General features: G+C 32.1%; 1 protein-coding gene across 2 annotated transcripts in view; it reads right to left on the reverse strand.

Annotated features, from left to right (window-relative positions):
- LOC127706229 (uncharacterized) overlaps positions 1 to 14,307 on the reverse strand; it is a 57,593-nt gene that overhangs the window by 20,664 nt on the left and 22,622 nt on the right. For both annotated transcript variants that reach the window (XR_007984334.1, XM_052210707.1), the window contains exons 4-8: positions 12,838 to 12,918; positions 9,294 to 9,644; positions 7,688 to 7,819; positions 7,071 to 7,151; positions 3,102 to 3,299 (exon numbers count right to left, since the gene is read on the reverse strand). Coding sequence is in view for 1 of the 2 variants with exons in the window: in XM_052210707.1 (XP_052066667.1) it covers positions 3,102 to 3,299; positions 7,071 to 7,151; positions 7,688 to 7,819; positions 9,294 to 9,644; positions 12,838 to 12,918 (843 nt within the window). In the remaining variant the exon portion in view is untranslated. The remainder of the gene's footprint in view (positions 1 to 3,101; positions 3,300 to 7,070; positions 7,152 to 7,687; positions 7,820 to 9,293; positions 9,645 to 12,837; positions 12,919 to 14,307) is intronic.

Below are 14,307 nucleotides of genomic sequence, written 5' to 3' on the forward strand. Positions count from 1 at the left end.
GGTGGTGTTATCGTTGCTTAGTCTTTAGTTTTTCTATGTTGTGTTTTGTTTACTGTGTTTTGTCTTTTGATCGTTTTTCGTGTTTGCCATTCCATTGTCAATTCGTTTTTCGACTTATGAGTTTAATTATCACTCTGGTATTGTTTGCCTCTCTTCTGGGCGAAAACAAATTGAAAGATACAACAGCTAGATGTGCCGACTTGTATCTAGGCCGGAAAGTGTTGACTTCTAGGAAAAAGGCAAACATGTTGGGTAAAGGTGAAAGGAGATGCACTCGATAACCATATGACCCTTCCAAGATTTACTGTGAGGTAATAAAGTACAAAAAGGCATGAAATTCTCCCAACAAAATCTGAATAAAAAAGTATAACAAAAGTACCGAGCTCCATTTTTAAATTTATAAAAGGTAGAGACCATAAAAACTTACAAAATCAAACTTTATCAACTTACCAAAACGAGTGAAAAACAACTGTCATATTCCTGACTTGGTACCGGCATTTTTCGGAGAAAATGGTGTGTTTAACTGGTTTTATAGCTAGCTAACCTATGACTAGTATAACAGTTGTTTTAAGTTCCGTTATATTGACAAAATTGGGTGAGCAACCCAAACAGACATAACAGGTTAATGTGACAATAATTGGGATCCAGCAGCCAAAACTGTGTAAACATACATCACAGACATACAACACAACTGACTCAACAATTCATACAAACATACAAATTAATTTAACAAAGATGCAACATATTATTGGGTAAATCAAATTATTTAGTTATCATTTACTCAATCTTCCAAAATTCTATCCCCTTTAAATATTGAAAACTAAATCTTCTCAATGTTTGTCCCATTTTAGCAAGGACGCTATCAATTATGAATTCACGGGAAAACGTTCTGGTAAATAGTAAAAATAGAAATAAGTTGAAATAAAAACAAAACTTCCATTCAATGTTATCATTTCCCTCCTTAAGTAAGAAACGACGAGTACAGCAGACTATAGAAGCTTGAGGTAAAATTGGTTTAAAATGTTGCTATGCAAATAAATTCCTGAAGTACCAACTTCAATTTTTTTTCTACTGGCTGTATACCTTTCTGGAACATGCTAATTATCCGAATATAGATACAGCTAAAAGAGAGAAAGTCAGGGAAAAAATTCCAAAAGAATCGATTGATATGCAGCAAAGATTGGCACTTTTGAAATTAAGTTACTAAGCAAATTCAAACGGTCCTTATCTCGAAGTAAGCATTGAATGTGAATACATCGAGAAGACCGCAAATACATGTACAAAAATCGAGACGACCTTTTCTTAAAATTGTATAAAAAATAGTAGAAAGATACCTACTTTATAAAATAAGTTATTTTTAATTTCTTAACCTGCACAGATAACTTTTATATTTTCATATTCACAAAAAGACAATATTTCTCTATTGAATATACAAGTGACAAGAGCAGACCGGTGTGCTCGATAACTTAGGTTTGAAAAAATAAGTATATTTTGGGAACTTGTAACATGCCAAGGACTTTGCGAAACACTCCGAAAATTCGTGACCCGAAAGATCTTTAGATTTTGTATGTTCATGATTTTTTCCAATTTTTTTTATCAATATGCAGTTAAGATTGCCAGTTTTAAAATTTCAGTTTCACAAGCTTCTAATGCAATTATCTCGAGAAATACTGAACATAAAACATCGTGTATTTGCATGTATATTTCTTATAACACAGTTTAACAATTAACTTATTTAAAATGAACAATTATTATTTGGAAATAACTTTTGATCAGAATCGTCACCGGCATTGTTTTATTATTGACTTTCTCGACTCTATCATAAAAAGAGTGAATTTTCTTTTGTCATCGTTTACTGGATATCCCACTGTAAATCCATAAAACATGATAATTGTCCAGGCAAATTCGGCTAAATTTATTGAGTCAAAATTATTATTATTATAAATATATTGTTTTCCTACATACCACTACTAATAATGACTCGTAATAATAAAATCAGTCGGAATCGATATAATGCACAAAATCTAATATACCGAGCCTTTCGAATTAGAATTTGCAGATCATTTATACATGTAAAATTACGAAATGTAACGCGTTATTTTACTTTATACACGTGTAGTTTCAGTACCATGACTCTTATTTAAGATGCAATTTCCCAAAAAAATTGCAGTCGGTATAGATGACATTGAATCGATTGATTTCTTTTCAAAACGAAATTATACTGATCATGAAAATAGCACTGAAGTAAGCTTTCACCTGATATGAGATCATTGTAATAGAGTCGGCGGTATCCAGAGTAAATATTCACAACGTAGCAGACTTGAAGAATCCATGTAAAATGTTCCCAGAATGAAACTGGAGATCTGTTCAAGTCTTTAATTTTTTTAACGTCACTGTGATGTATGCTTACACAGTTTTGGCTGCTGGTTACCAATTATGTCGGTATGTGTTGCTGATCTTATTTTGGCAATATAACTGAACTTTAATTAACTGTCATACAAGTGGGAGGTTTATCTAGCTATACAACCAGGTTTAACTCGTCAGTTTCTTCGTCAGGAATATGACAGTTTGTTTCCAGTCGTTCTGATGGTTGATTTAGTCGATCGTTTGATTTGGTCATGTTTTATGGAATTCCCTTTTTTTAATTTACCTTGGAATTCGGTATTTTTGATAAAACGTTGTTAAGCTTGTAGTAAACTAATCTTCTGAATGCATTTTTCAATATAAAAGATATGCTAAAATGTTAAAAAGCAAGCATAAACTTAGCTTGTTTCGATACCAATTACCACAATTCGAGATTGATCATTTCAGCATCGTTTCTTACTGCCGATATTGTTCCCCCTTTTGTTACAGTTTATGAGTTTAGAATTTACGAGCTTGATGTATAAGAAAGAATTAAGCCAACTCTTTTTCTCCCTGCATCATGTTAAAATTACAGATTAAAAGAACATTTTTGTTCAAGACATTATATGCACGGCTAATTATAATTGCCTTATGGCATTTTTTAACGAAGTCTGTTTTCAACCATAACATTATACATTTTATATATTTCAGAAAATGTCAAATTGAACGCCTTTGCTCTTTAAAATGTATATTTATACCTGATGCTCGATTGTATAAGGACTCCGTTCTACATGTATCTTGTTCAGACTGTTGGATTTCTGCTTTTGACGACCATACTTGACTCCTACTTCCAAAACCCTTTGACTCGAGATTACTACTATCACTGCCCGTATCTTTCGCTTTTTTTAAAGACTTACCAGCACTTCGACTTCTGCGATTGATTTTTGTTGAACTGCCTAATAAAAGTTTTCATCATGTATATAGTAAACAAACATTGAAGTGTAGAACAGAATTGTTTTAACATCTAAATAAAGTGAACTTTTTCTGTTGCTGTGTAAAAATTAACAACTGATGTTCATATCTCGTAAATCGATTGAAAGAGACCAATCAAGTTAAAACAATTAAACTGAGGAAATCACATGAACTCCAAAAGGAGAAGACAGAGTGTGTCGACAAGGTAAGCGTCTCCTGTTATGCATGCATTACCTGCCATGCGAATTCACACTCAGTCAAAATGTCACAATTGGGACGAGGGCACACTCGGTTTATTACAGATCAGACGAGTATACTTGTATCCTTCGATCTAAGACTACGAAAACATGACATTTGTGAGTTGAGACACCGAAACGTCGTATCGGACAACCAATTCGTGATAGTGACCGTAAAACTTATCTAGTGTCGATTACAGTCGTTCTTCCTCATAATTCTGTTGGAACAGTTTTTGTGTAAGGAGCAAACCCCTGTTCATGAAGTCCATATAGTTTAACTTTCACGAGCGTAACAAATTAATAGAGACATGTAGACGCCATACGATGGAGCAGAGGGTATATGACTGCTGAGAAATGGGAAGTTGGCAATTTAAAAGTAATCATATACTCTAGTTTACAGTTGTCCCATTATGTCAACATCGTGGAAAAGATCGAGATATGAAGTTTTGGTAGTAGTCTTAATCTGCAGTTTACTGGAATATATGAGTAGAAAGCACTCATTGGGATGAGAATTGTTGAGTGACAGAACATCATCAATATATCTGAAAGTGGATTAAAAAGCTTTGCATGAGGCTTTTTCATTTAGTGTTTTAGAAGGTTTTGTATAAATTCTGCTTCATATGAGTACAAAAACGATTTGACCAGTAGTTGTACACAGTTAGTATCCATTGGTATACTGACTGTCTCCTGCAAAATCAATCCTGATGATTCTAACGTGGACGAAATGTGCGTCTGGCAAACCTTATTATAGGCCTCTCACTTTTGATTATCGCCGACAAGATCCAACAGAATTTGATCTTGATAATCAGATAAGATACAAAATAATGACTGAAAATACGATCTTTATGGTTGACCTTTTACATGGAAAACTATTGGCTAATTACAGTTTTATTGATTAAGTGTATTGTTTGGTGGTCAACTATGTGGTTGGTTAATCTTCATGGTTTTGACATTGTTTTGTTAAGGACTATTCACAACTCATCCACTCCTTATTTTGAATAATTAAGTTAAGTCTGTAAATGATAAACATGGATAGCTAGCAGAGTATTATCTTCACGGATGCTCATTACTGTCAAAGTGTCATCTTCTGCAATTTTGATCAAGGGAACAATGATTTGTTTTTCCTATCACGCTAAAGACTTTTAAATGTAAAGATAAAACGAAATAAAAAATCCATTTGTAAATCATTAGTAAGTAGCATTTTCACATTGCAAATTTCATTATGTTGCATAGATAATTAAATTGACACTCTTTGCGCTTTGTTATTTTTTGCATGGAACTCGAAGATATTGTTTAGAATTTGTACATGGAAGTCATTTGATGTAAATGAACTTTCGCTTGCCTTTTACAATAGGCTTTTCGTGCAAATTCCAAAGGGTTATTTGCCATAAATATTTTGACATAGTTTTTTTCTGAATTTATTAACGAATGAAAACTCATCTAAGATACCGTTGTTATTTAATTCATCAACCACTCGCTTCGACTATACGAAACTCATCAGGGGCACTCGAACAGTTGGACGACAGAATCAATTACGAACTCGAGGAGCTTTGAAAACTCAAAATTCAAAAAACTAAATCTGTCGAAGACCAACTATTTTTGGTGGTAGATAAATCGAAGTAACGATAAATTTTGACCATGTATATACATGTATAATTCTTCAACATAAATCAATAGCTATCATACAGCTGTCATAAGATAAGATCCGATAAAATATTTGTTATTTCTATTTTTGACAGAGGTGATGATATAAACCAATTTTGATACAACTGTTTTCATATGTTATATGGGTTACTCAACACAAATCTAATAACAAGTATACAACAGTTGCATATCATTCCGCGTTTTTATTCACTATTCCACTTCAATATTTTTGTACTGATGTTAGCTGTACTATAATATCTTTTAGGTAAATAATTGGCTCATATTTATTTTTGCTACAATTTATGTGTTAAATGGTCATTTAAGATCTAATATTTACAGTTTTCATAACGAGTGAGAATTGGATATCGCTCGATGTCAACTCCAGTTATTAAATTTCAATATAGTACTAAAGGATCCTTCAGAGAGTTTATGACTACTATTTAAATTAAATAACGAGAGTTGGTATCAGAAGCGATATCCAATTCTCGAGAGTTGTTAAACATGTTAAACCAATTTCTCATTGTGTTAAATTAAAAATTCCGCGAATAGTTGATCTAATTTTTGCACATACCAGTATGACGTCATATGCCCTTTTACGGTATCAAAATATAACATCAGATATTTTAAAACTGTTTGCTCGCTTCAGAATGTAATACAATTTGACAAAAAGAAGATTTCCTAGTACAGAATGTGAGCGTTTTGTATATTTTTGAAGAAATCATATATGCCCTTTGCGATGGACGAAATGTTCTTCGTCTTAACCTTTGAAAGTTATCAATGACCTAACGAATAACCAATGGAAATATCGTAATATCGTCTCATGATGCTGGATAAGCCAATCAAATCAACGCAGTTTTCGTATTACATTATCGTATCACACTCCGTGAAGTGAGAAACGAGAGATACCTATTCATGCAAGAAACAGATAACTGGTCACCATCATAAGAGAAATATAAATGTTGACATGTAAATGGCATCACGGTGACACCACAAGTAACATTACTACACAAAAGTGTTCTGATTATAATCTGCTATTGTAATTTTGAAAGAGTTGAAACATTTTAACGTTTTGTGATTTGAAGGGTTATATACATGATATTCCAATAATATCTTTTTTTCATAACTTCACTTTTTAACTTAATGAGCCTTATTCAGTGAAGTATACAATCTTTACAAAATGACAGATTTAAGACGTAAATTATATTTATTTCGAAAAAAAATATCAGAACTGATTTGTCTTGATATTCAAAATGTATATAATATTATTTGATGAAATTTTACCTAAAAAATTGTCTGCAGATATCGTAACTTGAAATAATGTTTACTGGAGACCTGGCTGACTTTTAATTAAGAAATTAGAAATATTCTTTTTTGTATAATGCAAAATTCCACAGATATTTGATATTTTATGCTAAATTGATATGGCCAATTTTGATCTGCTATCCATTCCGGAGCACTTAAGATCAACCCTGGCTTTTTATCGAAATTTGTGATGCTCAATCATTCGTTTTGTGGAATGGTTTTGTTTTAGCCCTGGCGTTGTCAGTATTTCCTCGACGTATGAGTTTTGAATGTCCCATTGGTGTCTTCCGCTCTTTTTTTTTTTATAAATCATTATGTTTGAATGTGTGTTGGTATTGCGGCAACCAAAATATAGACAAGGGTAAATATTTGAAATGCGAACTCTTTTGGGAGAAGTACACCACCCTCCCTTTTTCATCTAGAAGATTTATTCATTTTGCCATCAAACACTTCCCATGAAGCTTACTTTGATTTCGGGGGCTTTTATAGCTTGTTATGTGGTATGGGTATTGTTCCTCTTTTTATATAAACTTGCCAAAATTTATGTTCCATTCAGGCTAATCTTTAACATACCTTCATTGATGTGTTGGTCTCCCTGTAATTCTTGCCTTGGGCTGCGGCTGCGACTTCGACTTTTTGGGACATCTAAAAATCCTTGTTTTATGAAACAGAAAAAAACATATCTTGTATATAGTAAATATAGAAAACAAAACTATAACATTTTACATGTAGCATAGAGATGCTTTGCTTCTTTTACAAAAACAATAATGACTATGCCATAACACAAATACAAATTCTAAACCTGCTAATTTTATATTGACCAACATAACTTACCAATAATATCTTGCTGAAAAATTACTAAATCAGTATATGCTGTTGTAGTTCTATCATGTCTAGAGTTACAAAAGAAAACAATCTGAAAATGTTTATTGTTTTCTGTTTGATAGAAAATGATTAAATTCCAAAGAGCAAAAAATCATGGAGATAAATTCAGCTACATTTAGGTAAACATGTGGTCTAAGGAAAATATACTTTTTGCACATATGATTTTCAAAATTAGAAAAGACTCATCTGAATCTCCCTAATGGAAAAGACATCGAACTGCACCGAGTAAATAAATGGTATACGGCAAATATTTGTTTTTCTTGGTATGTTTTACACACTGAAAAATTACTAATATATGGAAATACCTATTGATGCTCTGCGTTCACCTTTTTTGTGCAACGTTTTCTGTTTTCCTTCTAATATGAAACTATCTTCACGTTCAGTGTCAGGAGTCTGTGCCTTTTCGATATCACTACATCCTTCTTCATTGAGTATACCTAAAATCATGACAATAGATATAAGAAGATGTGGTATGAGTGCCAATGAGACAACTCTCCATCCAAGTCAAAATTTATAAAAGTAAACCATTATAGGTCACAGTACGGTCTTCAAGACGGAACCTTGGCTCACACCGAACAGTAAGCTATAAAGGGCCCCAAAAATTACTAGTGTAAAACCATTCAAACGGGAAAACCAACGGTCTAATCTATATAAAAAACGAGAAACGAGAAACACTTATGAACCACATCAACAAACGACAACTACTGAACATCAGATTCCTGACTTAGGACAATGCTTTTTTATGTACATGATTTTCAAAGAATACAAAAAATTAATTGTTAATTTTATTTAATGATTATATTATTGTATTTGGAATATTATAGTCTCGGATTCTGTTTAATGACTTTTTTTAAGCAACTCCTTCATACTTTTTGTCAAATTTTAAGAAAATATTGTATAATTTTATGACATTTTTAGTGTTACAAATACAGAAATGATTTTGATTTTCAAAGAAATATTTTTTAAGGAAGTGTTAACAAGAAAATTTAACTTAATCTTTTTTTAATTTCTCCTACTTTTATTAAATAAAAGATGCCATTTAAAATGTTACTGCAAAGGTCTTGTTATCTTAATTCTATTTTGTTAACAAACGTGTGTTGCTTTCTATCTAATTCTCCTAAATGAGAGAAATTTGCAGCAAAACTCACTGCTTGTAAAAAATTAAGTGATCAGATCCGTGATTTATTCAAATATTTTAAATCGAATTAAATCAAGTTATAGATTTAAATCTTTATTTCAAAACAGAATTGATATATCTTACAGTATTTGTAAAGTGTGTCTAATTACATCAATACACGAAGTCAGATATTTGTCAGATGCATATGACAAAAATTCACACTATGTATGAAAGTTTTAGAAAATAGAATCTAAGAGGAGTAGCGTGAAAGCAGCATATGCTGCAAATTTATAACCAACGAATCAACTTAAACACTCAAATTTGATTTATGATTTACTAAAACATATATCAGAAATACAAAAGTGTCATAGGAAACAATAATGAATGCATGGAATCGTTATCAGAATCAGCATCTTGTATTGTTGCAATTTCCTAGGTCTGATTGATTCCAGGTCAAATATAATTAAAGATCTAAATTATCGTTTTACCTGTAAAAAATATTTTTTTGCGGGTCGAATCAGTCAACGAAATAGGTCTTCATGTTTCCTTTCCCTAATTTCACTTTATCAGCTGTGCTCTAATTGAAGACGAGTTAATGTCTTGCAAGGCAATAAAGGATGTTTTTAGGGTATTTTGACAAAATTGAACTAAATATACTTCTACGTATACTATCAAGAAAACTTTCGAAAACAAGGTTTTAGGGAGCAGCGTTCACAGGTGGACATTTCCATATCCACGTATTCCTCCTTGATAAACATTCAACTTCGATAAAAATTTAGACAGGGAATACTTACAATGATGACTTGTCTCTAATTGATCTTTATGGGACATCAAACTTTGCACACTGCTGGCCTTGTTGTCAAAAACTGTTAATTCGATTTTAAGAATTGTGGAAATTGAAGTATCAATTGCACACAACTCTATCATTCCTCTAAGAAACGATTCAATTGCTTCATGCAGTAGTTCTGAGTGATTTAGTACAAATCCAGAAATTGATGTTGATATTATTAAAGATCCTACAAACACAAACTCTATCTCAAACCATCTATTAATTCTTTTTGTTGATTCAAGGATTTGCTTCATTTTTTCAGGTAGCCAGTTTTTTGGCGTTTCCATTTTCCATTCGAGATAACACTTCTTGTCATCTAGATGTATTTGAAAAAAAAATATGTTTATTAAATATTCATTCATATATCTTTGTATTCATATAAAAACTTACTATAATATTACTTCCTTGAGGTGATAAATTAAATTGCTTTATATCTAGGTTTAAAATTATAAAGATGATTTTCTATAACTAAAACATATGATACCGTTTTTCTTGCGGACGACACTTGTATCAATAAAACATTTGATATGTTTCGAACGAGGACAAATAATTATATTACTAGTTATTGTTTTACTGTTATTTCACTTTTTTCTTGGTACACATGGTCATCCTGCCTTTGCATAGAAGCAAATTGACTCAAAAAATACATAGAAATACACTGCAGGTTATAGAGTTATCACCCTTTCTAGAATTAAAAACCAGCATTCCATTCCAAATAGTTTGCATTTTTTACAAACACTAGCAAAAGTAAATCAATTGGAAAACAAGACATCAAAAACGTTGTAGCGTTGTCAGTTAGTCATTGACTTTGCATGTATTTTGGTATCTTCAGTCATGCATTCTTATAAATGCAACTTTGAGTAAGATATAGATAAATATCCATGCTGACGCCCATGAAACGCAAGCAGAAAGAGCAAGTGTATATGTGCGTAATGTTTGTAGTCTGTAACTTTTTTACAATATTTTGATTACTTATAATCTTTTCCTTATCCAATCATTTTGTTATCAAATTTATTTTTCTTTCAACGTTGGTTAAAACCCCTATATAGCACTTTCAACTTGTCATGCTTTGCATTTGCAGCAGTTCATTTTGCTCGATATAGAAACATTATACAGTTGGCAAAGGGAAACAACTTGTGTAAAATTTTGTTATAACATAATCAAATCTCTAATTGACAAAAAGACTATTGAGTTGCAAATTTGGCAAAGCATTTTTTAAAACAAATTAGGTTTTTTTTCTTGGTAATATAATGAGAACTTATTCAAAGGTTTCATGAATATTTTAAATGTTGTGATTCAATATAAATTGAAATATTTTGGGACTCTGTGATCACTATGACGACCGGAAGCTTTCAACCACAATTAGTGGAAAAAGAGAGGCGAAAGATACCAAAAGGGACATTCAAACTCATAAGTCGAAAATAAACTGACAACGCCATGGCTAAAAAAGAAAAAGACCAACAGAAAAACAAGAGTAAACAAAACACAACATAGAAAACTAAAGAATGAGCAACACGAACCCCACCAAAAACTGGGGGTGATCTCAGCTGGTGCTCCGGAAGGGTAAGTATATCCTGCTCCACATGTGGCACCGGTCGTGTTGCTCATGTTAGTATAAACCCGGTAATAAGTCTAATTCGGTAGGTCAAATTCGGCAAAAGGGGACGGGATTGTAGTTACGACATTAGGAACATATCCGCTATCATCTGTGAAACGGATATTCCGTAACGGACAACCAACTTGTGATGGCGTCAGTAAAATTTCCGAAGGGATGATTTCAACTTCACCACTTGGAAATCTTGGTTTAATAGCTTCCTTGTGAGCAGCAACCCTTTATCAAGGAAATCATAATAGGAAAAACAAGTCCTGGAGTATCGTATCAACTGGGAGATATATACTCCGTATGCAGGCGCTGCTGGAATGTTGCTACATAAAAATGGAAATCAGGCTTGCATGTATCTGTGGTAGTTGATCCTTTCTTTTTTCGATTAGAGAAAACTTCTCTGAAGTAGGTCTTTATAATTAAATTTTTTAAGATAAAATAGGATGCTAATTGTCTTTTTCTTTAACTTATTACATGTATTTGTTTATTTGTAAATGTTTAAGTTCGACGATCAAGTACCAATTTAGACAGAACGTCAAAAATGAAATTAATAGACATAAAGTTGCAAACATATTACATTGTTTTCTACCTATTAAAAATTACATGGAATAACTTTATATATGATAACGGTAGTTTGAAATGATGCAATAATTCATTAATGTTTTATAGTCATGTATATATTTGCTTCTAATGGCATATAAAGAGGCACACATTTTATATGACATAGTTTTGGCCACATTTTCAAAAAAAATGTATTAAGTTCAATGCATACGTGATTAGATAAACATATTACTTAAATTGTTAAGATTGGTTATTACTAGGCTACTAGCGTAACGTTAATTGTCAATATTTTCTTAAGAATGTAAACTCTAAAGAAAATATGTTGAAACAGTTGAGTAAAAAATATTTGAAAACGCGGCCTTCAATTCTAGTAATAAAAATTGCTAAATATCGCGAATAGGTGGTGTCCAATGATGCCAAATAAGAGTTACTTTCCAACTGGAACATACAGGCGGCTTTTGATTTAAAATTTCATTCTGAACAAAATATCTAAAATAATTCTTTATATATACTTTCTGCACATTTATCACCTTGCATGATTTTAAGGTGGAGTAGTTTTAAACAGACGTTTTTGTCACTATAAGGTAGTTAATTGGATCACAGGACAGATAATAGAACAAATGTTTTCTATGTATTTAATCATTTACATGTAGTTCTGTTGGCGTTGGTGTTGTTTTTTTCAACCCCTCCCCCTAAAGATTCAAACTGTTCGCCTTGTAGTATCATGGTTATGAAGAAACGACAAATCCGAATAAAAAATTGCTTTAGCAGCTATGTTTTTTTATTCAATCGAAATTAAATGCAGAATATTCAGAACGAGAACAAGTTATCAATAAATCCTACAGGTAAGTTTTGTAACGCTAGAGAGGGAAAACGGTCAGGAAATTAATACTTACACTGGTAAGAAAGGGTGCGTTGATAGAGACAGCAAATTTGCTTTGTAAAAGACTACTAAAAGATTCTTCAACCAGTATTTGTAATGGTTCTTTTCGTGGAGAAAGCCTGTCATTTTTCTACATGAGACATTAGATGTACCATTGCCGACCGAATGTGACTTCGTGTTTATACAACCCGAAAACCCTAACGGACGCCCTCTTATGCAGTGGATTCATTACCAGATGGGAAATGCCAGGCTATCATATCTCGTTATCCCTTTCATTTCATTTGACATCAAAGAGAACTTTGTGAAACTAATGCTCTCAGGTTGTCAACCTGATCAACATCTAATAGAAAGTCTTCCAATTATCAATCTATTAATGATTCCAAACAATTTAGACTTAATTGCATCAAAAGTTGACAAATAACAGTGATAATGATAAGAGTATACATATTTTCTTTTACCTACCTGGTAACGGTAAATTTCCTCTTTGGAACGAACGACTGTCGTTTAAGGATGTTATCTCAACATGAATTTGGTCATAGCTAACTACAAATATAAACAACAAACAACAAACTGTATTTCCTTGATTTAATTAACAATAGCAATACAAATGTAAGATTTGATGTTGTAAAAACAATATATTTGCCATGAAAGTGTCTGTTCCAAATGTGACGCTCATTATTATAATTTAACATTTTGGAACACAGAACGAAATCACGGAGACTACATAATAATGGTTTGAACAATATTTCTGTTCCAAGCTTTATATCGAGCGAAAGATCTGTTTTAAACAAAAACACAAATATAAACAGCAAGAAAAAAAATCATTTATAGGAATTCGCAATTGCATCAAGGAGAAGTAATTGTTTTTCTACTTCCATTTATGCTGAACAGGTTTGAAATGATGACATTTCACAAACTCTCTTTTCGTTTAAAGAAAGTAACAATATTTATCTTTCCCAATTCAATCCATTAATGTGTATAATTGTTTAATATTTCAATAGCAGGGCTTACTCTTAACACAAAACTGCTCCATCAGAGTTATGATGAAGAATGACTGACATCGACACTACACAAGTTTAACTGTCACCTTCACGAATTTGTTGGTTGATACAGTCTGCCTGACTCTCATCTTACCAACAACATGTTTTCACCTTTTTAAATCATTGGTACCAGATTAGTCGTAATTTTACCGATTGTGTCGAATTCCCCGATTGTGAAATATTTATTGAGTTAGTGTTGATCACAGCAGGAGACAAGTTCCCTGTCTACGCATCCCGTCTTCCTCCGGAATTGGAGTTGGGGTTTTTCCGATTCTTAAAGTTTTTGTATATTTTACCTATGTGCTGAAGTAGTGTTTTTTTTTTTTTTATTATTTACTTTATTTGTCTTCGTTCTATTATGTTTCTTTTGTTCGTAGGACTTTTGACGTGACAGGGTATTTATTCATTCCGCTATCGTGTTTTTGACTTTGGGCGTTTCTTGTGCAGGTGGATCCTAATGTCCGATTCGGACGCGAGAAGTTTTTACAGTGTTGTTTCCATTTTGTTTATCCTTTTTTGTTATATTTTACTTAATTTTTACTTTATCGAGAAGGTGTATACTATATATCAGATGTACTTTCAACTACAAAAAACCTTTTTATCGGCGTTTTTGTCAATAAACATTCAACTACAAAATTTTTTTTTAGGACATTCGGGCTGCTTAGTCTTTGGTTTTCTATATTGTGTTTTATATGCTGTGATTTATCTTTTATCGTTTTTCGTTTTTTGCCATGGCATTATCATTTTGTCCTCTTCAACTTCATCACTTCGAAATCTTTTACATCATGGTAACACTCTAAAGCTCTGAAATATCGTTTCAATTGGGAGATATCACAGATATTTGAGGCATGGCCCCCATTTTAGGTCCCGAATGTAAAAAAAATAAATTCTA

This window comes from Mytilus californianus, unplaced genomic scaffold (genome assembly GCF_021869535.1).
Source record: "Mytilus californianus isolate M0D057914Y unplaced genomic scaffold, xbMytCali1.0.p SCAF_6, whole genome shotgun sequence".
Lineage (NCBI taxonomy): Eukaryota > Metazoa > Mollusca > Bivalvia > Mytilida > Mytilidae > Mytilus > Mytilus californianus.